The sequence below is a fragment of the Panthera uncia genome (genome assembly GCF_023721935.1).
Source record: "Panthera uncia isolate 11264 chromosome C1 unlocalized genomic scaffold, Puncia_PCG_1.0 HiC_scaffold_4, whole genome shotgun sequence".
NCBI lineage: Eukaryota > Metazoa > Chordata > Mammalia > Carnivora > Felidae > Panthera > Panthera uncia.
Genome location: NW_026057585.1, coordinates 50,479,637 through 50,503,210, shown reverse-complemented (window position 1 = coordinate 50,503,210; position 23,574 = coordinate 50,479,637). Strand labels below are relative to the sequence as shown.

At 36.1% G+C, this 23,574-nt stretch overlaps 1 protein-coding gene and 1 non-coding gene across 2 annotated transcripts in view; one reads left to right on the top strand and one right to left on the bottom strand.

Annotated features, from left to right (window-relative positions):
• DNAI4 (dynein axonemal intermediate chain 4) overlaps nt 1–23,574 on the bottom strand; it is a 90,990-nt gene that overhangs the window by 22,089 nt on the left and 45,327 nt on the right. Inside the window, 5 exon segments of the mRNA XM_049618516.1 lie at nt 1,464–1,615; nt 2,867–2,953; nt 10,345–10,553; nt 14,250–14,444; nt 22,281–22,436. Of these exon segments, the coding sequence (XP_049474473.1) occupies nt 1,464–1,615; nt 2,867–2,953; nt 10,345–10,553; nt 14,250–14,444; nt 22,281–22,436 (799 nt within the window).
• On the top strand, nt 22,151–22,253 carry LOC125913809 (U6 spliceosomal RNA). Its single transcript, XR_007455103.1, has one exon. It is a non-coding gene; the product is annotated as a U6 spliceosomal RNA (small nuclear RNA).

Here is a 23,574-nt window from a genome sequence, read left to right as displayed (position 1 = left end):
AGTCTTATTTAAGTAAACAATTACCTTACCTTTCTATATTTCAGGCTTGCCCATTGGCTTGATTCTCTCTATGGCTGATTTAACGTTTCTCTGAAGAATTAAAATCACTTCTCAGATTAGTGATTGTTTTCCTGTCAGGATAATAGGTTCCTCTGTTCCTAGTCCTTGATTTTTTTATGCAAACCTCCCAAAGCAATGGTTCTGAATCTTTTTAAAATCATAGATAACTTCGATTATTTGGTAAAACAAGCACAAAGGCCCATGCTTACAAAACTATGCAGATAATTTCAAATTTAAGCTTACAGACCCTGCTTTGATGCCTATTTTCAGCTCTAAGTTTATTAAAACACTAATATAAATATACTACTTCATTTTTGCCGCATTGGTATCTGTTCTATTATAAAAACCTAACAATACTCAATATCTTTCACTTTTAACTTTTTTTATTTTCTCAGTATGACTCATTCACTGATTGATTTATTTATTCTTATTCACTTACTATAATCCTGTTACATTCTCAATATTATGTGACATGCTGAGGATAAACAGGCAAGACTTAATCCTTGACTTTGAGTTGCTTACAGCCTCTTCAGAAAGATATATATATATATAAATAATACATATACAGCGTGATGAGTGCTATGATAACTAGACAAATGCACAGAAGAAAGGAATGGGAAGGCTTCTTGGAGGAGGTGGTGCCAAAGCAATAAAGGGTACAAACTTATAGTTAGAAGATGAACAAGTTCTAAAGATCTAATATATAGCATGATGTTCATAGTTAACAATACTGTACTATATACTCAAAATTTGCTAAGAGAATAGATCCAAAATGTTCCCACCACATATTAATCAATTTTATTGTAGTAATCATTTCACAGTGTATACATATTAAATAATTACATTGTACCCCTTTTAAAAATCACATTGTAGAACCTAAATATATACAATTTTCATTTGTCAATTGTACCTCAATGAAGCTGGGGAAATTTTTGATTTTCTTTTAAAAGAATAAACAAACTGTAGGGGCACCTGAGTGGCTCAGTCAGTTAGCGTCCGACTTCGGCTCAGGTTATGATCTCACGGTTCATGAGTACAAGCCCCACGTCAGGCTCTGGGCTGACAGCTTGGAGCCTGGAACCCACTTCAGATTCTGTGTCTCCCTCTGTCTGCCCCTCCGCTGCTTGGACTCTGTCTCTCGCATTGTCTCAAAAATAAGTAAACATTAAAAAAAATTTTTTTTAAGAATAAACAAACTGTCAAGGAAGGTTGGTGAGGTGGGCAGAGAACATACAGATTTTAGGACAGAGCATTTCAGCTAGAGAGGAATTATTAAGTGAAAAATAATGGTATCACTCTCAAAACATAAACATTCACTCAAAATTAGATAACATTAGATTAAATTTTTACTTCTCCCTAAAAAAAGCACATATTATATATTTATCTGATTCTTGGATTCTCACCTACTATCCAGAACAGGAACATTACTGTTGCTCTGTACATTATAAATTGCAATGGTACCATTGTGATAGCCAACTGCTAAAAGATTAGGTGCTCCAATGGAGAAATCCACAGCAGTAACTCCATATGGACTCTGATAAATACGTTCTGGCCACTGAATAAAAAAATAATTGTATTACATTTTAAACTGGGTTTTGCAGGCCACAGTAAGATAGGGTATAATGGTGACTTAAGACAAGTCTGGGGGCAGTGGAAATGTAAGAAGGGCTAGTCTACATTAAGTTACTCTTCTCTTCCTAACTTCCAGTATAGATGAAAACAAAATGTCAATTAGTCATTCCCTTTCCTTTGATGAATCCTCAGGACTCAATAATTTTAAGAAATACAGCATGGCCTTCTCCAATAATTATCATATTTTGGTAATCTTTCAGTAGGATTTGCATGATCATCATAGATTTACTTTCTTTAAGAAACAAATAATGGGCTCCAATCAAATTATCTAGCAATGTTCCTATCTTCCAGTATCTGTTTCATAGGCTTGCATTATCTAGACATTTCTGAACGGTGGAAAGAAGAAGCCACAAAAAAACTCTGTACAGTAGTCTTTTTGACAACTCTGTGAAGAGTTTTATTGTTTTGCTTTGCTTAAAGTCTAATCTAAATCCTTTCTTGCTTCTAACAGTCTGTATGGAAAAGAAGACAACTTACCAGTGATGGATCCTATATTAATACTTCCACATGTTTAAAATTGCTTCTACCTTCCTTTTTTTTTAATTCTACATAAACCCAGCTTCCTAATAGACTGGGATTATTTATAACAGCTCCAATCATTTTTTATTTTGCTTTCCTGATCCTTTTCTAAGTTTTCCACTTCACAATTCAGTTATGAATTAAAACTAAATGTAAAGCTGCAAAATAACAGACTGACTAAAACTGTTTAACAAAAAAAAACCCATGACTGATTCTTATTATTCTCTTCTTGCTAATAACATGGTCATTCATATTCATCCATTTTGTATGTATTCAAGCCAGCAGAAATCTATCTTATGAGGTGAGGAGATATTTATACATTAAGAAACAATTCAATATTAGCTGAAACATATAATTTTCAAAGGATTTTCACTCGCAAATTTGCTCTTCTTTCTGATAAAAAATAATGGTTCAACTCTGGATCATAAGATCTAATAGCACATAGTAAATGCTCAATAAATATTTATTAAATGAATTTACTTTATCTTATATCAACAAGAATAAATTTTAATACTTATAGATTTAAACCAAAGAAAATAAAGTCTTCCTCGATACTTTTTTGACTTTGTTTAATTATCACACACAACTATCTACTTTATGAGAATTATGTCAATATTTAATTAACTAAAAATGGGTTTATTCCTACTGGGGTTACCATAGGATTCTTTATTGACCAGCAGCAAGCCAATCCTCTTTTTTGCTCTCTAAATCCAAAGTGCCCATAGCCAACAGCCAAAAGGTCCTGAAAATCAGAAAAATATGTTTAAAATAAGAGAGAGTAGCATAAAAACATTGGAAAATATATAAAGATACATTTTAATGAATTGTGTTAAGAATAGAAAGACATTTCTATTGAGAAAAAATACCAGTATACTATTTATTTTTACTTTACACCTCCATCTTCCTAAGCAAAATAATAATCATATTTTCAGACTGATGAATAACTAAAAAGAACCAATTGCTGAAAAGTTCTTTTATATATTGAGTTAATCTTCCAAGATTATATTACTACATTATGGGTTTCTGAGAATGACCTAATTATTTCAAATATAAAGACAAAGTGCCATGAACTGAATTGTGTCTCCTCCCCTAAAATTCATGGGTTGAAGTCCTAATTCCCAATGTGATTATATTTGAAGAAAGGGCTTTTAGGAGGTAATGAAGATTAAATGAGGTCATGAGGGTCATAATGTTAATCCAATAGGATTGGTGGCTTCATAAAAAGAGGAAGAGACACCAGAGCTCTCTCTCTCCACCATGTGAGAATGCAGCAAGAAGGTGGCCATCTGCAAGATAGGAAGAGAGCCTTCACCAGTAATGAAATCAGCCAGCACAATGATCCTAAACTTCCTGGCCTCCAGGAAATAAATTTCTGATTTCTAATCCAGCCAGTCGATGGTATCTTTCATGGCACCCCAAACGGATTAATAAAGCATTTCAAGATATGCTTATACAAGTGCATAAAGACAAAAGTTTAATGATTGACCAAACCCAACCTCTTCTTTGTAATCAGAATACCTTTATCAAAAATATATTATATATTTTTGCCATAACCCTACTTTCAAGCCAACATCACCTCTTTATAATTTCCTCTGCCTTAAACCACTCTTCACCACTATTCCTTTTACACTGACACGAACAAACTTCTATTCATCGCTTCAAGACTCAGCATAGGCACCACTTCCTCTAAAAAGCATTCATGAGCCTCTCTTATGTATTCCCACAATACTATTTATTTTCCTTATTAAAACACAGAGAGAACTATTATATAGGCAGGGTCTATGTGTGACTAAATTACTACTGTTTCTCTAGTGCCTTATTAGAGTTCCTGGCATAGTCAATGTTCAATAAGTATTTGTAGAATGAATTAATAAATATAATAGATGCCATTTGTCATATTTTTTTAGCTTTGTTAACAATTATTTAAATTTAATCTCAATAACAATATATTAACTTTTAAAATGCTGGTATATTCAGTTTCTAAAAATGATTCACCTGTCTTTATTACACATTTATTATTGATTTATTGAGTATCACTTACCTTACATGGGGTTTCCAAATATAGTTTATAAAAACCAATCTGTACTAAAAGTATTTTATTTTATTAAAAATAATATACATAATTTAAACAACACATTACTTAGGTTTCTATAAGAATGATGATAGACTTTCTGTTTTTTTAAAAACCGTAACCACTAGCATATTTGCACATAGCACCTTATAAGGTGTGGCAGTAAAATAAAAAGGCTAATTCTTAAACTTACATTATACAATACAATCTTAATATACCAATTCATTTTGACCACTTTAAAAATACACTAAATATTTATTCCAAAGGTATTGTTATTACACAAAAGAGTTTTAGAATCCCTAATTGAGAATCATGTCTTCAGAAGCAGTTTATAAACTCAAGGAGAAAATAAGTCTCGTTACTCTATAATCATCTCTCTTTTAAAGCAAACATACCATTCTCCAACTTGATGATTCATATAATTTGGCTCAAGATGATTTTTGGCAGTGCAGTAATTAAGAGCAAGAACTCTGGATTCAGATGTTAGAGTTTGAATTCTAGCTGTTTCACTTACTAGAGTTGTGTTACTCTGGGAATTTAAGAGATGTGTAACTTTGGGCAAGTTATTTATCCCTTTTGTACTTCAGTTTTCTTATCAACATAATGGGGAAAATAGTACCTAACTCAGAGTTACCGTGTTAATACAAGTAAAATGCTTACAGTATCGCCTGGTACATAGTAAGTACTATTTAAGTATTGCTGTTAAGCACTCTCAACAATAGCCAAATTATGGAAAGAGCCTAAATGTCCATCAACTGATGAATGGATAAAAAAATTGTGGTTTATATACACAATGGAGTACTACGTGGCAATGAGAAAGAATGAAATATAGCCCTTTGTAGCAACGTGGATGGAACTGGAGAGTGTGATGCTAAGTGAAATAAGCCATACAGAGAAAGACAGATACCATATGTTTTCACTCTTATGTGGATCCTGAGAAACTTAACAGAAACCCAAGGGGGAGGGGAAGGAAAAAAAAAAAGAGGTTAGAGTGGGAGAGAGCCAAAGCATAAGAGACTCTTAAAAACTGAGAACAAACTGAGGGGTGATGGGGGGTGGGAGGGAGGGGAGGGTGGGTGATGGGTATTGAGGAGGGCACCTTTTGGGATGAGCACTGGGTGTTGTATGGAAACCAATTTGACAATAAACTTCATAAAAAAAATAATAAAAAATAAAAAAATAATTTAAAAAAAAGTATTTGCTATTACTGGTAGTAATAATATTTTAAGAAATCTCAAAATTATCTTGTATATTTTCAGGGTCACTAGATTAAGTATATATTTGTGAATATGATTACTTTAAGAAGAATATTAATTTGGGTACATGAGCTTGATATATCTGAAAATAAATCAATTAGATGTTATCTTCTGGTTCACTTTTCAATATCTGATATGGATTCAGAGAATACTGTGTCCCAAGTACATCTCCTAAAATTAAAATGATGACATTTCATATTAAAGGAGAAAAAATTATTTTGTAACTATTATCATTTTCTACTTTTTGAAACATGAACTTGTTGTAGAGGTATGTTAAAAACTCCACTTTAGGAGGAGGGAGGGAAGATGGCGGCGTAGGAGGATGCTGGGCTCACCGCGCGTCCTGCTGATCACTTAGATTCCACCTACACCTGCCTAAATAACCCAGAAAACCGCCAGAGCATTAGCAGAACGGAGTCTCTGGAGCCAGGCGCAGACGAGAGGCCCACGGAAGAGGGTAGGAAGGGCTGCGAGGCAGTGCGCGCTCCATGGACTGGCGGGAGGGAGCCGGGGCGGAGGGGTGGCTCGCCGGCCAAGCAGAGCCCCCGAGTCTGGCTGGCAAAAGCGGAGGGGCCGGACGGACTGTGTTCCGACAGCCAGCGCGACTTAGCGTCTGGGAGGTCATAAGTTAACAGCTATGCTCGGAAAGCGGGAAGGCTGGAGGACAAAGGGAGGGAGAGCTGCTGAGCCCAGGGACGAAAGAGCTCAGTTTGGTGGGGAACAAAGGCGCTCGCTAGCCCCATCTCCCTCGCCAATCCCCCAGCCAAAATCCCAAAGAGAACCAGTTCCTGCCAGGGAACTTGCTGGCTCCGCACAAACACCCAACTCTGTGCTTCCGTGGAGCCAAACAAGAGACGAAGAAGGGCATTATATAATAATTAGAGGGTCTATACATCAGGAAGAACTAACAATTATAAATGTCTATGCGCCGAATACCGGAGCCCCCAAATATATAAAACAATTACTCATAAACATAAGCAACCTTATTGACAAGAATGTGGTAATTGCAGGGGACTTTAACACCCCACTTACAGAAATGCATAGATCATCTAGACACATGGTCAATAAAGAAACAAGGGCCCTGAATGATACATTGGATCAGATGGACTTGACAGATCTATTTACAACTCTGCATCCCAAAGCAACAGAATATACTTTCTTCTCGAGTGCACATGGAACATTCTCCAAGATAGATCATATACTGGGTCACAAAACAGCCCTTCATAAGTTTACAAGAATTGAAATCATACCATGCATACTTTCAGACCACAATGCCATGAAGCTTGAAATCAACCACAGGAAAAAGTCTGGAAAACCTCCAAAAGCATGGAGGTTAAAGAACACCCTACTAACGAATGAGTGGGTCAACCAGGCAATTAGAGAAGAAATTAAAAAATATATGGAAACAAACGAAAATGAAAATACAACAATCCAAACGATTTGGGACGCAGCGAAGGCAGTCCTGAGAGGAAAATACATTGCAATCCAGGCCTATCTCAAGAAACAAAAAAAATCCCAAATACAAAATCTAACAGCACACCTAAAGGAAATAGAAGCAGAACAGCAAAGGCAGCCTAAACCCAGCAGAAGAAGAGAAATAATAAAGATCAGAGCAGAAATAAACAATATAGAATCTAAAAAAACTGTAGAGCAGATCAACGAAACCAAGAGTTGTTTTTTTGAAAAAATACACAAAATTGATAAACCTCTAGCCAGGCTTCTCAAAAAGAAAAGGGAGATGACCCAAATAGATAAAATCATGAATGAAAATGGAATTATTACAACCAATCCCTTCAGAGATACAAACAATTATCAGGGAATACTATGAAAAATTATATGGCAACAAATTGGACAACCTGGAAGAAATGGACAAATTCCTAAACACCCACACGCTTCCAAAAACTCAATCAGGAGGAAATAGAAAGCTTGAACAGACCCATAACCAGCGAAGAAATTGAATCGGTTATCAAAAATCTCCCAACAAAGAAGAGTCCAGGACCAGATGGCTTCCCAGGGGAGTTCTACCAGACGTTTAAAGCAGAGATAATACCTATCCTTCTCAAGCTATTCCAAGAAATAGAAAGGGAAGGAAAACTTCCAGACTCATTCTATGAAGCCAGTATTACTTTGATTCCTAAACCAGACAGAGACCCAGTAAAAAAAGAGAACTACAGGCCAATATCCCTGATGAATATGGATGCAAAAATTCTCAATAAGATACTAGCAAATCGAATTCAACAGCATATAAGAAGAATTATTCACCATGATCAAGTGGGATTCATTCCTGGGATGCAGGGCTGGTTCAACATTCGCAAATCAATCAACGTGATACATCACATTAACAAAAAAAAAGAGAAGAACCATATGATCCTGTCAATCAATGCAGAAAAGGCCTTTGACAAAATCCAGCACCCTTTCTTAATAAAAACCCTTGAGAAAGTCAGGATAGAAGGAACATACTTAAACATCATAAGAGCCATTTATGAAAAGCCCACAGCTAACAGCATCCTCAATGGGGAAAAACTGAGAGCTTTTTCCCTGAGATCAGGAACACGACAGGGATGCCCCCTCTCACCGCTGTTGTTTAACATAGTGCTGGAAGTTCTAGCTTCAGCAATCAGACAACAAAAGGAAATCAAAGGCATCCAAATTGGCAAAGATGAAGTCAAGCTTTGGCTTTTTGCAGATGACATGATATTATACATGGAAAATTCGATAGACTCCACCAAAAGTCTGCTAGAACTGATACATGAATTCAGCAAAGTTGCAGGATACAAAATCAATGTACAGAAATCAGTTGCATTCTTATACGCTAACAATGAAGCAACAGAAAGACAAATAAAGAAACTGATCCCATTCACAATTGCACCAAGAAGCATAAAATACCTAGGAATAAATCTAACCAAAGATGTAAAAGATCTGTATGCTGAAAACTATAGAAAGCTTATGCAAGTAATTGAAGAAGATATAAAGAAATGGAAAGACATTCCCTGCTCATGGATTGGAAGAATAAATATTGTCAAAATGTCAATACTACCCAAAGCTATCTACACATTCAATGCAATCCCAATCAAAATTGCACCAGCATTCTTCTCAAAACTAGAACAAGCAATCCTAAAATTCATATGGAACCACAAAAGGCCCCGAATAGCCAAAGTAATTTTGAAGAAGAAGACCAAAGCAGGAGGCATCACAATCCCAGACTTTAGCCTCTACTACAAAGCTGTCATCATCAAGACAGCATGGTATTGGCATAAAAACAGACACATAGACCAATGGAATAGAATAGAAACCCCAGAACTAGACCCACAAACGTATGGCCAACTCATCTTTGACAAAGCAGGAAAGAACATCCAATGGAAAAAAGACAGTCTCTTTAACAAATGGTGCTGGGAGAACTGGACAGCAACATGCAGAAGGTTGAAACTAGACGACTTTCTCACACCATTCACAAAAATAAACTCAAAATGGATAAAGGACCTGAATGTGAGACAGGAAACCATCAAAACCTTAGAGGAGAAAGCAGGAAAAGACCTCTCTGACCTCAGCCGTAGCAATCTCTTACTCGGCACATCCCCAAAGGCAAGGGAATTAAAAGCAAAAGTGAATTACTGGGACCTTATGAAGATAAAAAGCTTCTGCACAGCAAAGGAAACAACCAACAAAACTAAAAGGCAACCAACGGAATGGGAAAAGATATTTGCAAATGACATATCGGACAAAGGGCTAGTATCCAAAATCTATAAAGAGCTCATCAAACTCCACACCCGAAAAACAAATAACCCAGTGAAGAAATGGGCAGAAAACATGAATAGACACTTCTCTAAAGAAGACATCCGGATGGCCAACAGGCACATGAAAAGATGTTCAACGTCGCTCCTTATCAGGGAAACACAAATCAAAACCACACTCAGATATCACCTCACGCCAGTCAGAGTGGCCAAAATGAAGAAATCAGGAGACTATAGATGCTGGAGAGGATGTGGAGAAACGGGAACCCTCTTGCACTGTTGGTGGGAATGCAAATTGGTGCAGCTGCTCTGGAAAGCAGTGTGGAGGTTCCTCAGAAAATTAAAAATAGACCTACCCTATGACCCAGCAATAGCACTGCTAGGAATTTATCCAAGGGATACAGGAGTACTGATGCATAGGGGCACTTGTACCCCAATGTTTATAGCAGCACTCTCAACAATAGCCAAATTATGGAAAGAGCCTAAATGTCCATCAACTGATGAATGGATAAAGAAATTGTGGTTTATATACACAATGGAGTACTACGTGGCAATGAGAAAAAATGAAATATGGCCTTTTGTAGCAACGTGGATGGAACTGGAGAGTGTGATGCTAAGTGAAATAAGCCATACAGAGAAAGACAGATACCATATGGTTTCACTCTTATGTGGATCCTGAGAAACTTGACAGAAACCCATGGGGGAGGGGAAGGAAAAAAAAAAAAAAAAAGAGGTTAGAGTGGGAGAGAGCCAAAGCATAAGAGACTGTTAAAAACTGAGAACAAACTGAGGGTTGATGGGGGGTGGGAGGGAGGGCAGGGTGGGTGATGGGTATTGAGGAGGGCACCTTTTGGGATGAGCACTGGGTGTTGTATGGAAACCAATTTGACAGTAAATTTCATATATTAAAAAATAAAAAATAATAATAATAAAATAAAAAGATAAAAAAAAAAAAACAACTCCACTTTATGTCAAATAAAATCCCTTGCCTAATGTCTGAGAAAACAAACAACTAGTACTTGACAGTCACCCTTATATACTAAAGACAGAATTGTTAAAATGTTCAATAACTTACAGGATTTCTTCTATTCCAGGCAAGGCTGCTCACATTAAGGCCTTTGGTTAAGTCACAGGAAAAGGACCAAAGTCGTTCTAAATTGGCTGGTATTGTTGATTGTCCTGTACTTATTTCTATTTCTTCTTCCTCTTCCTTCTGACCCTCTTCCTCTGTCTTTTCAAGTTTTTCACCTTCTTGAAAGTCTTCAGGTTTTTCAGGTTCTGGTTCTAAAATTAAATCAAATGAAGAGATTATTGTCCTCCATTCCTACAAGAGCCTTCCAAAGGTCCCAAACAGCATCTCTCCCTCTGAGACACTTAAAGCACCACTGGATCTGCTGGATGATATGGCCCAAGTGACAGGGCATTCTGAATGACTACCTGGGCCTCTTGTAGAATCTTCTTTTCTTCTGGGCTTACTCAAAGCTAGCCTTTTTTCAGATCACTTAGTGAATAAGCCAAAGTAGCACATCCAAATGAGGAATATGTTGTCGCCAAAGAACAAAGAGGTCTACTAGGCATGGTACCTTTTTTGGTTATAAGAGGGGCCAGAAGAAACAACTTATCCTTAACCTTTGGAAATTTCACTGAGGTGGAAAGCCCCTGAAATTTTATCAGAGGTGCCTGGGAGGCTCAGTCGGTCAAGCGTCCGACTTCGGCTCAGGCCATGATCTCTCGGTCCATGAGTTTGAGCCCCGCATCAGGCTCTGTGTTGACAGCTCAGTCTGGAGTCTGCTTCAGATTCTGTATCTCACTCCCTCTTTGCCCCTCTCCTGCTCATGCTCTCTCTCTCTCTCAAAAATAAATAAACTTTAAAAAATTAAAAAAAAATTTTTATCAGATTTATTTCTCACCCTCTGGGATGCAAATGTCTTACTAATAAGTCTACTTCTTATTCACCAGGTCTAATCAGCATAATGTCATCAATGCAATGGACCAGTGTGATGTCTTGTTGAAGGAAAAATTCCCTGAAGACTAAATTAGGACATAAAACTAAAGAGCTGATATACCCCTATAGGACAGTGAGGGTGTATTGCTGGCCTGGCAGGCTGAAAGCAAATGGCTTCCAGTGGGTTTTATCAACAGGTACTGAAGAAAAAAGAAAGCATTTTCTGTGTCAATAGTCACATACCAGGTACCAGGTGGTGTGTTAATTTGCGCTGCCAAGGAAACATCTGGAACAGCAACTGCAATTGGAGTCACCACCTGGTTGAGTTTACAATAATCAACCATTATTTCCCAAGATCCTGCATTTTCTATGCAAGCCAAACAGATGAGCTGAATGGGGGAAGTGATGGGAGTCAATACTTCTGCATCTTTCAAGCCCTCGATGGTAACATTAATCTCTACAATCCCTCCAGAAACATAGTATTGCTTTGGTTTACTATTTTCATAGGTAGCGGAAGCTCTAGTGGCTTCTACTTATCGATTTCCTACCAGAATAGCCTCCATTACATAGGTCGAGGATCAAGTGTAGGGCTTCTGCCAGTTGCTAAATATTTCTATTCCAAAGTATACATTCTGGAACAGCGGAAATAACTACAAGATGAGTTAAGTTACCCACTGGACCCACTGTGAGATGGACCTGAGCTAAAATTCCATTGGTCACCTGACTCCTATAAGTTCTTTCCGGCTAACAAACCATAGTGATGTTTTGGGACTCATGAAGTTAGTATCTGTCCAGAGCTAGTGTCCAGTAATCCCTGAAATTTATGATTATTTCCTGTTCCCCACTACACAGTCACTCTTGGAAAAGGCTGTAGGTCCCTCTGGGGAAGGCTGAGAGAAATTTTAACAGTATACATTTTTGGTAGTGTAGTGAAATATTTTCTCAAAGAGACGCAGCCTCCCCTTTATCCAAGGAGTTCTGGGTCTGCAAGTTGACTCAAGCCTAGAAATTGCTTAAAGGGCTATGACTTTTCTTTTGTAAAGAAAAGACTCTTCTGTTTATACAGATTAAGTAAGAATTTAGGAGGAGACTACATTTTATGGGCTGATTTATCTCCCCAAAATTCATATATTGGAAGGCCTAATCCCCAGTACCTTAGAATGTAATGGGTTTGTAGACAAAGGCTTTAAAGAGGTGATTAAGTTAAAACAAGGCCACTATTCTGGGTCCTAATCAAATATGACTGCTATCCTTATAATAAGTGGACATTTAGATACACCGAGAGACACAGGGAAGGCACAAGCACAGATAAAAAAACCTAGTGATGAGACTGCAAGAAGGTAGTCATCTGCAAGCCTAAAAGAGAGGCCTCAGAGGAAACCCCAACTGTACTGACACCTTCAGCTCAGACTTCCAGTCTCCAGAACTATGGGGAAGTAAATTTCTGTTGTTCAAGCCACCCAGTTTGTGGTATTTTGTTATGGCAGTCCTAGCAAACCAATACAGCACCTACCTATTTCTCTTCTAAGGACGTGATGATCAGCTAGCCAATGCCACGGATCTCTGTGAGTCAGACTGTTCTGATTACTGCTCTTTACCCTACAGTAACCATGCCCACCGTTTCATTGGTGATTAACTGCTGCCACTTATCCCCTGCCACTCAGAATCTAATTGTTTAAGGATCTCAGTTGACTAGCAGTAGTTCCCACTACAATTTCTGACCTACAGAGAAAAGTGAGCAAAGAATTCTTCAAGGACATTGGGGCACCCAGCCAATTTATTTTTCACAATTGTGCTAAAAGGTGTATTATCCGGACACTTCTATAGTGGATAAGCAGGTCATCATGATAAATCCACCCTAACATTCCAATGTCCCAAAGCCTTTGGATACCTTTCTCTATAGTGTACCAAAGCAGTTCTAACATTTCAACTTTATTTAGTGAAAACCACATTTTGTCATTCTGGGGCCAGGACTGAAGCCCCTGCCTCTGCCCCAGGCCAACATATGTACAAAACTGTAAATGCATTTTCTTTTCCTTATGAATTCTTTTAATAACATTTTCTTTTCTCTAGCTTATTTTATTGTAAGAATATAGTACATAATACATATAATATAAAAATGTGTGTTAATTAACTTTATGCTGTAAGTAAGGCTTCTGGTCAATAGTAGTTTATTTGTAGTTAATTTGGGGGGAATCAAAAGTTGTACTTGGAGTTTCGACTGTGCCAGGGTCATCACCCCTAAGCCCTGCCTTGTTCAAGGGTCAACCGTACTTACCATATGAACCCACTTATATGATATACCAAAACAGTCAATCTCTGGTGAGAAAAGTCAGGTTAATACCTGTTTATGGGGGGTAAGGTTTAACTGAAAAATAGCACAAGGGAAATCTTAGGGTTTGTAATTTATTCTACAAAATGGGAAGATACTGAAGGTTTTTTAAGAGTTAAATGCCATGTTCAAACTTGTGTATGGGATACCTCAGCACACCAGGATAGTAAAGTGGAAAGAGAAATGGAATGAGATCAGGTCTTGGTTGAATGCCTAGCTTTGTCATAGACTCCAAACTTAGAAAGTTTCTGTACTCTTCATCTTCTTCATTCAAAAATTGAAGGGTTGAATTCATCTCTAAAACCTTTCAAAATATTCTGTGAACATATGAGATGGGATTTGTAGCAATAAGAACAGGAAGAATGCCCCTGTAATAAAATTATGGATAGGTAATAAGCACCAGAACCTGGAAAGTGTCAATGGCAATGGAAAGGGGGTTAAATATGAGAAAATAATTCAGTACAAGGGCAAGGAAGAGAAAAGAGCCATGGAAGCTTTTGCAGATTTTAATCTAAGGGGTGACCTCTTTTTTGTGTGCTCTGTAGTTTGAATTCTACTGTTATTTGGATGTTTAACGCTAAAAGGTATATAAATATGTCTTTTGATAAGTGATGATCCAGTCTGGAGGTTACATTTAAAAATGATAACGTCATTCAATTCTTTTGATTATTTGAGCTTGTCTAAATGTGATTTTTCAAAATACCTTTTAAAATAGGAAGCTGACGATAAGCTGCAAGTTTTGGTTGAAATATATTTTCCATTAGAACTCGTTCCATAAAAAATAAATCCTGATGAAACTTGTCAGATTTCAATATTGTCTCTGAGTGGTCTACTTCATCATCATGGACTTTAGTCAAAATTACATTTTCTATATCCATTAAAGAACTAGCTTCACTATCTGTAAAATACAAACATGATGCAAAGATAAAATAATTTATGCAGCAGTATTAGATGATTCCTGCAAAGGATTTTAAAATGACATTTTGTCATTACTGTTTGTTTTCCTCCAATATTCAACAACTTCAATAAACATTTATTGAATATCTTTTATCTACCAAGCACATGAAAAATATACACATATTATTTCATTTTGGAATTCTTAACCATTCAAAAATGCACTGTTTATCAGAAGATAAGCAATGATAACCTCATAGGTAATTTATATCTCTATACCTTGTTCTTCAAATTTAAACAAGATTATTAGCCTTCAGATGAAGGTCTGACTGGATTACTGTTTTATAGAAATACCATACGATTGTGTTAATTTTTTGTTGATGCTACAACAAACTACCCAAAACTTAGTAGGTTAAAATCACACAAATTTATTATTTTAAGAGTTCAGTCAGTTAGAGGTCTGACCCAGGTCTCACTGGGATACAACCAAAAAGTTAAGAGGGTTATGTTTCTTTCTGGAGGCTCTAGAGAGACTTATCTTTTTCAGCTTCTACAAGCCACCCCAAACCCTTCCTCCATCTTGAAAGACAACATCACTGCATCTCTCTGATCTTCTTCTGTCATTACATCTCTCCATGACCACAGCGCAGAAAGGTCTCTACTTTTAAGTAGCCATATGATTAACTACTCTCTCATTCTACTAACAGAAACCACAACAAAGACTCTGGGCCACATTTCCCCTTCATTCTTTCTGCCTCCTGACCAACTCTGGTACTTCTCTGTGTAGCTCACAGTGTAGAATGTTCCTTCTTCTTGAGATTTGTGAATATAACAAGCTATCATTTTAATGGCAATAGTGTTCTGATCTGTTGGCCTTGCCATGCCTAAAAAATAATAAATTTCGGGGCACCTGGGTGGCTCAGTCGGTTAAGCGGCCGACTTCAGCTCAGGTCACGATCTCGCGGTCCGTGGGTTCGAGCCCCGCGTCAGGCTCTGGGCTGATGGCTCAGAGCCTGGAGCCTGCTTCCGATTCTGTGTCTCCCTCTCTCTCTGCCCCTCCCCCGTTCATGCTCTGTCTCTCTCTGTCTCAAAAATAAATAAACGTTAAAAAAATTTTTTTAAATAATAATAATAAAGTTCACATTTGAAAAAAAACATTGTCTATTGGGATGCCTGGGTGGCCCAGTTGGTTAAGCATCCAGCTCTTGATTTCAGCTCAGGTCATGACCTCATGGTTCATGGGTTTGAGCCCCATGTTGGGCCTTGCATTATCAGTGTAGATTCTCAATCTCTATTCTTCTCTTTCAGCCCCTCCCCTGCTCATGCTCTCTCTCTAAAATAAATAAACATTAAAATTTTTTTTAAAATATTGTCTACAAGCCCAATTTAAATGTAAAGACACAGATAGATTAAAAAGATAGAATTAAAAAGATATGTTAACACTATCAAAAGAAGACAGAGTAGCTATATTTAATTTCAGACAAAGTAGACTGTAGAACAAGGAAAATTATCAGCAATAAAGTGAAGCATTGCACAATAATAAAGAAATCAATTCTCCAAGAAGACACAGCAAGCCTAATCATTTATGCAGCAAAAAATCAAGACTACAAATCTATAAGGCAAAAACTAATAAAATTGCAAGGAGAATTAGACACATCCACTATTATAATTGGAAACTTTTAACACTTTTTAAACAGAATACACACTATTCTCAAGTTCACTTGGAATGCTCACCAAGATAGAACACATTCTGGGGCGCAAAGCACACCTAAACAAATCTAAAAGAATAGAAATAATAAAAAATGTGCTCTCAGACCACAGTGGAATTAAACTAGAATTTAATAACAGAAGGATAGCTGGATAATCCCAAAATATTTGGAAATTTAAAAAACATATATAAATAAAAAATAGGTCAAAGAAGAAGTTCCAGATAAAGTTTTAAATTTTTTAAATATTTGAACTAAATTAAAATAAAACTAAAACTTATCAAAACTTGTGAAATGCAGCAAAAAGAATGCTTGAGGGAAATTTATAGCATTGAATGCATATACTAAAAAGAAGAAAATCTAAAAATTAGTAATCTAAGCTTCCATCTCAGGGCACTAGAGTAAGGAGAGCAACATAAGCCTAAAGTAAGCAGGAAACAAATATATATATAAAATATATAATACATAATATATATTAAATATGTAATAAATATATATTAATATATATATTAAAGCATAAATCAATAAAATTGAAAACAGGAAATCATCAGAAACAATCAATGAAATTAAAAGTTGTTTCTTTGAAAATATCGATAAAATTCATAATCATCAGCCAGGCTAAACAAGAAAAAAAATAAAACATCTAAATTGTCAGTATGAGCAACAGCAAAGGTGTCATCACTACCGATCCCATAGCCCAAAAGAATAATAAATACTGTGAATAACTCTTATGTCCACAGATTTGATAACTTAGACGAAACGGAGCAATTCCTTGAAAGACATAAACTGCCAAAACTCACACAAAGAGAAATAGGTAATCTGAATAGGCCTCTATCTGTAAAGAAATTGAATAGATAATTAATAATTTTTCTAAATAGAAAGCATCAGGCCCAGATGGTTTTACTGGTGAATTATATTAAACACTTAAGGATGTTTATACAATCAGAAAATAAGTAGAGAGAACACTTCCCAATTCACTTTGTTAGACTGACATTAATATGAATACCAGATGAAAACATTACAAGAAAAGGAGAATTACAGAAAAATATTGTTTATGAAAGCAACACAAAGATCCTCCAACAAAATATTAGCAAATCAAATCTAATAGTGTACAAGAAGACTTATACGACAAAGTGGGGTTTGTTTCAGGTATGCAAAGCTAGTGCAACACTTAAAAACCAATCAATATAATTCACCAGATCATATTAGCAAATCAAATCTAATAGTGTACAAGAAGACTTATACGACAAAGTGGGGTTTGTTCCAGGTATGCAAAGCTAGTGCAACACTTAAAAACCAATCAATATAATTCACCAGATCCACAAGCTAAAGAAGAAAAATCACACTTGATTCAGAAAAATCTTTTGACAAAATTCAACAGTCATTTATGATTAAAAAAAAAAAAAAACCCAGGAGAATAAGAACAGATATGAATTTCCTCAACTTGATTTTTAAAAAACCTATGAAAAACCTATAACGAACATCATATTTAATGGTGAAAACCCAAAAATTTCCCCACTAAGGTAAGAAACAAGGCTAGGATATTCCTTATCATCACCTTTATCCAACATCATACTAGAAGTCCTAGTCCTACAATAAGTCAGGGAAGAGAAGTAAAAATTATACAAATTTGAAAGGAAAAAAACACTTTGTAGATGACACGAGTGTTTGTGTAGAAAATCCCCATAAATTGTGAAAAAATATAAAATTCTCCAATTATAATAAAAATTAGAGCAAGGTTGCAGTAAACACCATTAATATACAAAAATCAATGGCTTACCTATAAACCAGTGATGAACAACTGAGAACTGAAATAGGGGCACCTGGGTGGCTCAGTCAGTTAAGTGTCCGACTCTTGGTTTCAACTCAGGTCATGATCTCACAGTTCATGAATTCAAGCCCCACATCAGCCTCTGTGCTGACAGTGTGGAGTCTGCCTGGGATTCTCTCTCTCCCCCTCTCTCTCTGCCCCTCTTACATGCTCTCTCTCTCTCTCAATCAATCAATCAATAAACTTACAAAAAAGAAAATTGAAATAAAAACCATAATACTATTTATATTGGCACTAAAAAGTTAAATGCTTAAGTTATAAATCTAACAAAATACATACAAGATCTACATGAGGAAATTACAAAACTCTGATGAAAGAAATCAAAGATCCAAACAAATTTTCAAGGATAGGAAGTCTCCATATTGTTAAAATGCCAATGTTTTATAATTTGATATATAGCTTCAGTGCAATCCCAGTCAAAAAATCCCACCAAGTTATTTTATTGACATTGACAAACTGATTCTCAAGTTTTTATGGAGAGGCAAAAGAACAAGAATAGCTAACACGATGCTGAAGAAGAAGAAGACTGACACTACCCAATTTTAAGAATTACTATAGAACTACAGTTAATCAAGACAATGGGATATTGGTGAAAGAATAGATAAATTGATCAGTGTAACAGAATAGAGCTCAGAAACAGACCCACACAAATACATTCAACAGATATTTGACAAAGGAGCAAGAAAACTCAAGGGAGTCTTCAACAAATGAACAATTGGTCATCCATATGTTTAAAAAATGCAAACACAGAATTTATGCCTTTCACAAAAACTAACTGAAATGAACCTCAATATAAAATACAAAACTAGGGGCGCCTGGGTGGCTCAGTCGGTTGGGCGTCCGACTTCAGCTCAGGTCATGATCTCGCAGTCCGTGAGTTGGAGCCCCGTGTCGGGCTCTGTGCTGACCGCTCAGAGCCTGGAGCCTGTTTCGGATTCTGTGTCTCCCTCTCTCTGACCCTCCCCCATTCATGCTCTGTCTCTCTCTGTCTCAAAAATAAATAAACGTTAAAAAAATAAATAAAATAAAATAAAATACAAAACTATACATTTTTCTGAGACAACATAGAAAACCCAGGTGACCTTGGGTTTGGTGATAAATCTTTGGATACAATACCAAAAGCACAATTTGAAAAAGAAAAAAAAATGTTAAATTGAACTTTATTAAATTAAAGGATTAAATATGAAGGACCAAGAAAATGAAGAGACAAGCCTCAAAATGGGAGAAAATTTTGCAAAATACTTACCTGATAAAGAACTTAATTTATCATAATTCATAAAATACAACAATAAGAAACAGTCCCATTTAAAAAATAACATAAAATTCAATTAGACCCTTCACCAAAGAAGATATAAATCTACCAATAAATATATGAAAAACTGTTCAACATCACATGTCATTAGGGAATTGCAAATTAAAGCAATAATGAGATGGGGTGCCTAGGTGGCTCAGTCAGTTAAGTCTCTGACTCTTGATTTTCACTCACGTCATGATCCCACCATTAGTGAGACTGAGCCCCATGTTAGGCTCTGCACTATTAGTACAGTGCCTGCTTGGGATTCTCTCTCTCCCTCTCTCTCTGTCTCTCCTCTACTGGTATGCTCTCTCTCTCTCTCTGTCTCTCTCTCAAAATAAATAAACATTAAAAGAAACAATAATGAGATACCACTATACATCCATTAGAACAGCTAAAAAGTTTTAAAAATAAATAGTATCAGGGGCACCTGGGTGGCTCAGTCGGTGAAGTGTCCAACTTTGGCTCAGGTTATGATCTTATGGGTTCATGGGTTTGAGCCCCACATCGGGCTCTGTGCTGATAGCTCAGAGCCTGGAGCCTGCTTCCGATTCTGTGTCTCCCTCTCTCTGCCCCTCCCCTGTTCATTCTCTCTCTCTCTCTCTCTCTCAAAAATAAATAAACATTTAAAAAAATTTTTTAAAGTAAACAGTATCAAATACTGATAGAATGAGGAGCAACAGAAGCATTCACTTGTGTTGCTGGTGGTAATACAAAATGGTACAACCGCTTTGGAAAACAGTTTCATAGTTTCTTAAGAGTCTTAAGCATACCCTTACTATATGACCCATCAACCGTACTCCTAGGTATTTACCCAAATGAGGTGAAAAGTTATGTCCACACAAAAACCTACACAGGAATTTTCATAGCAGCTTTGTTCACAGTCACCAAAAACTAGAAGCAACAAAGAAATCCTTCAATAAATAAATAAACACATTGTGGTACATCCATATAATTTAATATTTTCTAGTGAAAAATAAATGAGCTGTCAAGTCATGAGTCGGCACACAGGAACCTTAAATGTATATTGTTTAGTGAAAGAAGCTAGTGTGAAAAAGCTACATATTGTATGATTGCAACTATATGACATTTTGGAAAAGACAAAACTATAGACAAAATAAAAAGATCAGCGATGGTCAGAGGAATGGAGAAGGAATGATGACTAGGTGGAGCACAGGGGATATTCAGGTCAATGAAACTATTCTATATGAAACTGTAATGACCGACACATATTGCATTTGACAAAACTCATAGAACTGTACAACACAAGGAGTGAACCTTGATGTAAATTATGGATTTCAGTTAATAATAATGTATCAATATTGATTCATCAATTGTAACAAACATACCACACTATTGCCAGATGTTAGGAATAGGGAAACTGCACCAAGGGCTGGGGGAGGGATGAAGGAAGAAATTAGAAGGATATCTCAGTACTCTCTACTCAATTTTTCTCTAACTTTAAACCTGTGCTTCAAATGTCTATTACGTTTTCAAAATCTAAAGCTCTCTTAAAAAAAAAATGGGGCGCCTTGGTGGATGGGTCAGTTAAGCGTCTGACTTCAGCTCAGGTCATGATCTGGCAGTCCATGATTTCGAGCCCCACATCGGGGCTCTGTGCTGACAGCTCAGAGCCTGGAACCTGCTTCAGATTCTGTGTCTCCCTCTCTCTCTGCCCCTCTTCTGCTCATGCTCCGTCTCTCTCTCTCTCTCTCAAAAATAAATAAACATTAAAAAAAAATTTTTTTTTAAAGAGCTCATGAGAGAAAATAATTTCTCCTTGTGAACTGAGCTAGGGTCTTACACATTCAAAAATGGAAATCATGGCCCTTTTTCCCTCAAACGTAATGGCTAACATACAACCTGTACATTCAAAGTTTAAATAGAATAGAAACACTTCTTAAACCAAATATGGGCCATATTTAACTTTTTTTCTATGTATTTGCATTATAAAATCTCAGAGGCAAAAGGGACTTTAGAGGTGATCTAATAATGCTACGAGTTTTTATCTGACTCTCCTTTACACACTCAATAAATCCGATCATTTACCTGTGCTGCCTATCTTTTTCTATTTTTTATTTTTTCCCTTTTCCTACTTATGGTCTCCCCTATCCCCTTAATTGGCCATAATGCTAAACTAGAGTATACTTTTATTTTGTATTATAGTTCTTGAATATGGTTCTATTATTCCTTTTTGCTTTTTAAAACACACCCATATACACAAGAAATAAAAGACCCACAAATTGAGACATTTTTCTTTTAGGACCTTCCACTTACACTTTTTTTGTGTGTAAATGGCCTTAATAGAGGTGGAGTACGTATATCCAATTTTGAAGTCCCAATGTAATTTTTCAGCCTAAGATTGATGTTTTTCTTAGCAATTTTTCGCAGGAAAAATTTTAGCTTCTAAAAGCAAAACTACTATATGGACATTAACATTTAAGCAACAAACAACATTTCTTTAGTGCTAATAATTCATTCTTCCCCTTCATTGTTCTCTGGGAAAATAAACTGGTCTTCATTGTAAACAACTTTCAGTAAAACATGGCTATAGTCTACATGACTATATAATTTAAATATAATTTTAAAAACCAAAAGAATATTGGTGACATATTTAACATATGTCATAATATATATGAAAGAGAGCTTAAGAGCGAGTAAGCAACAGAGAAAGACAGACTCTTTGAAGCTCTTGACAGGTATCCAAGAAAAATTAAATTTTTCAGTTCAGAGTCCAAGATGATGTGAAAGACTAACAATGCTATTTCTGAATAAAAGTTGTATTTTTCACGTTTCACCAGAAATGAAGTATTGTGACTGCCAAGAAAGAATTTACTTACAATGACGTGTGAAAACGTCACTTTTTAAAAACTGAGATAGTGCTTGCTGAGGCAGCACGTACAGTAATGTTAGAATGATACAGAGAAGACTAGCATCTTGTGCAAAGATGACACACACATTCGTGACACCTCCCATTAAAAAAAAAAACTGACATAAATGAAACCTTACCTTTTTCTGTAGTACTCCCTGGCACTCTTTGCTCTCGATCTTTAGAAGGTACATTTGCTTTACCACATGAATCAAGGATAGATTGTTTTGCTGGTAAAGATGAAAGCTCCATAGCAATGTAAGAATCATGCAAATCCCAAGTAGTGGACATTATACCTAAGTAAAGAGATAGGTAAAAATTAGTTTCAACCAAGTTCTAATAGTTTAGGTTATACACAACTAGTTATAGAAAAATCTCTCCGTGTTTTAATGATAACTCCAAGTTATCCTCACCATCCTTTTTGATACTCTCTCCTTTCTCCCTTCCATCCCAAGCTGATGCAGCGGAATCCCATCAGTCTGTCGCTATAGGTCTTGCTTAATATGGACCTGGACAACCGTGTTATAATAAGCATTTAGCATTCTTTCACTTCTGGTTAATATGTTTATATTCTGTAGAACTTTTAATTTATAATAATATAATCCCATTTTTAGCACATAACATCTCCTATATACTTAACGTGAAAAGATTATACTTGCTGGGAAAATGTAGATTCTGTTCTCAAGAAATTTGTAAAGTAGTAGGGTTATTATCTTCTCTTTCAAATATTTGTGTTTACATTATATTTGTTCATTTGAGCAAATATAACAAGTCTCCAAGCAAAAATTGGCAATATTATTTATCTCCAAATAAAAAAAAGAATTCCAACCCCTTTCATTATTGATATAACAAAGAAAGGCTCATGTAGCAATTATTTTATCAGTGACCATATTCCTAAGGCTAAACTTGCTAAATTTTTAAAGTCCAGTGATTTGCTAAAGAATTATTTTCCCTAAAAATCAAAACAAGATCTGGATACAATAAATGCAACCACCTCATTGTTAAAACTTTTATTTTCATGATACAAAATGAAGGAGCTCTGGTATTTCAAAATGTTTTCAATTAGCAAGAATATTAACTCACATTTCATAGTAACATTTCTATTTTATTAAACCTAGTTATATTTGGGGCGCCTGGGTGGCTCAGTCGGTTAAGCGGCCGACTTCGGCTCAGGTCGTGATCTCGCAGTCCCTGAGTTCGGGCCCCGCGTCGGTCTCTGTGCTGCCAGCTCAGAGACTGGAGCCTGTTTCGGATTCTGTGTCTCCCTCTCTCTGACCCTCCCCCGTTCATGCTCTGTCTTTCTCTGTCTCAAAAATAAATAAACGTTAAAAAAAAATTAAAAAAAAACAACCTAGTTATATTTAAGAAAGTTATACACAGAATACCTAGCTTATTTCGCTAATTGAAAAGGGTACAATTTCCATGTTCATAAAG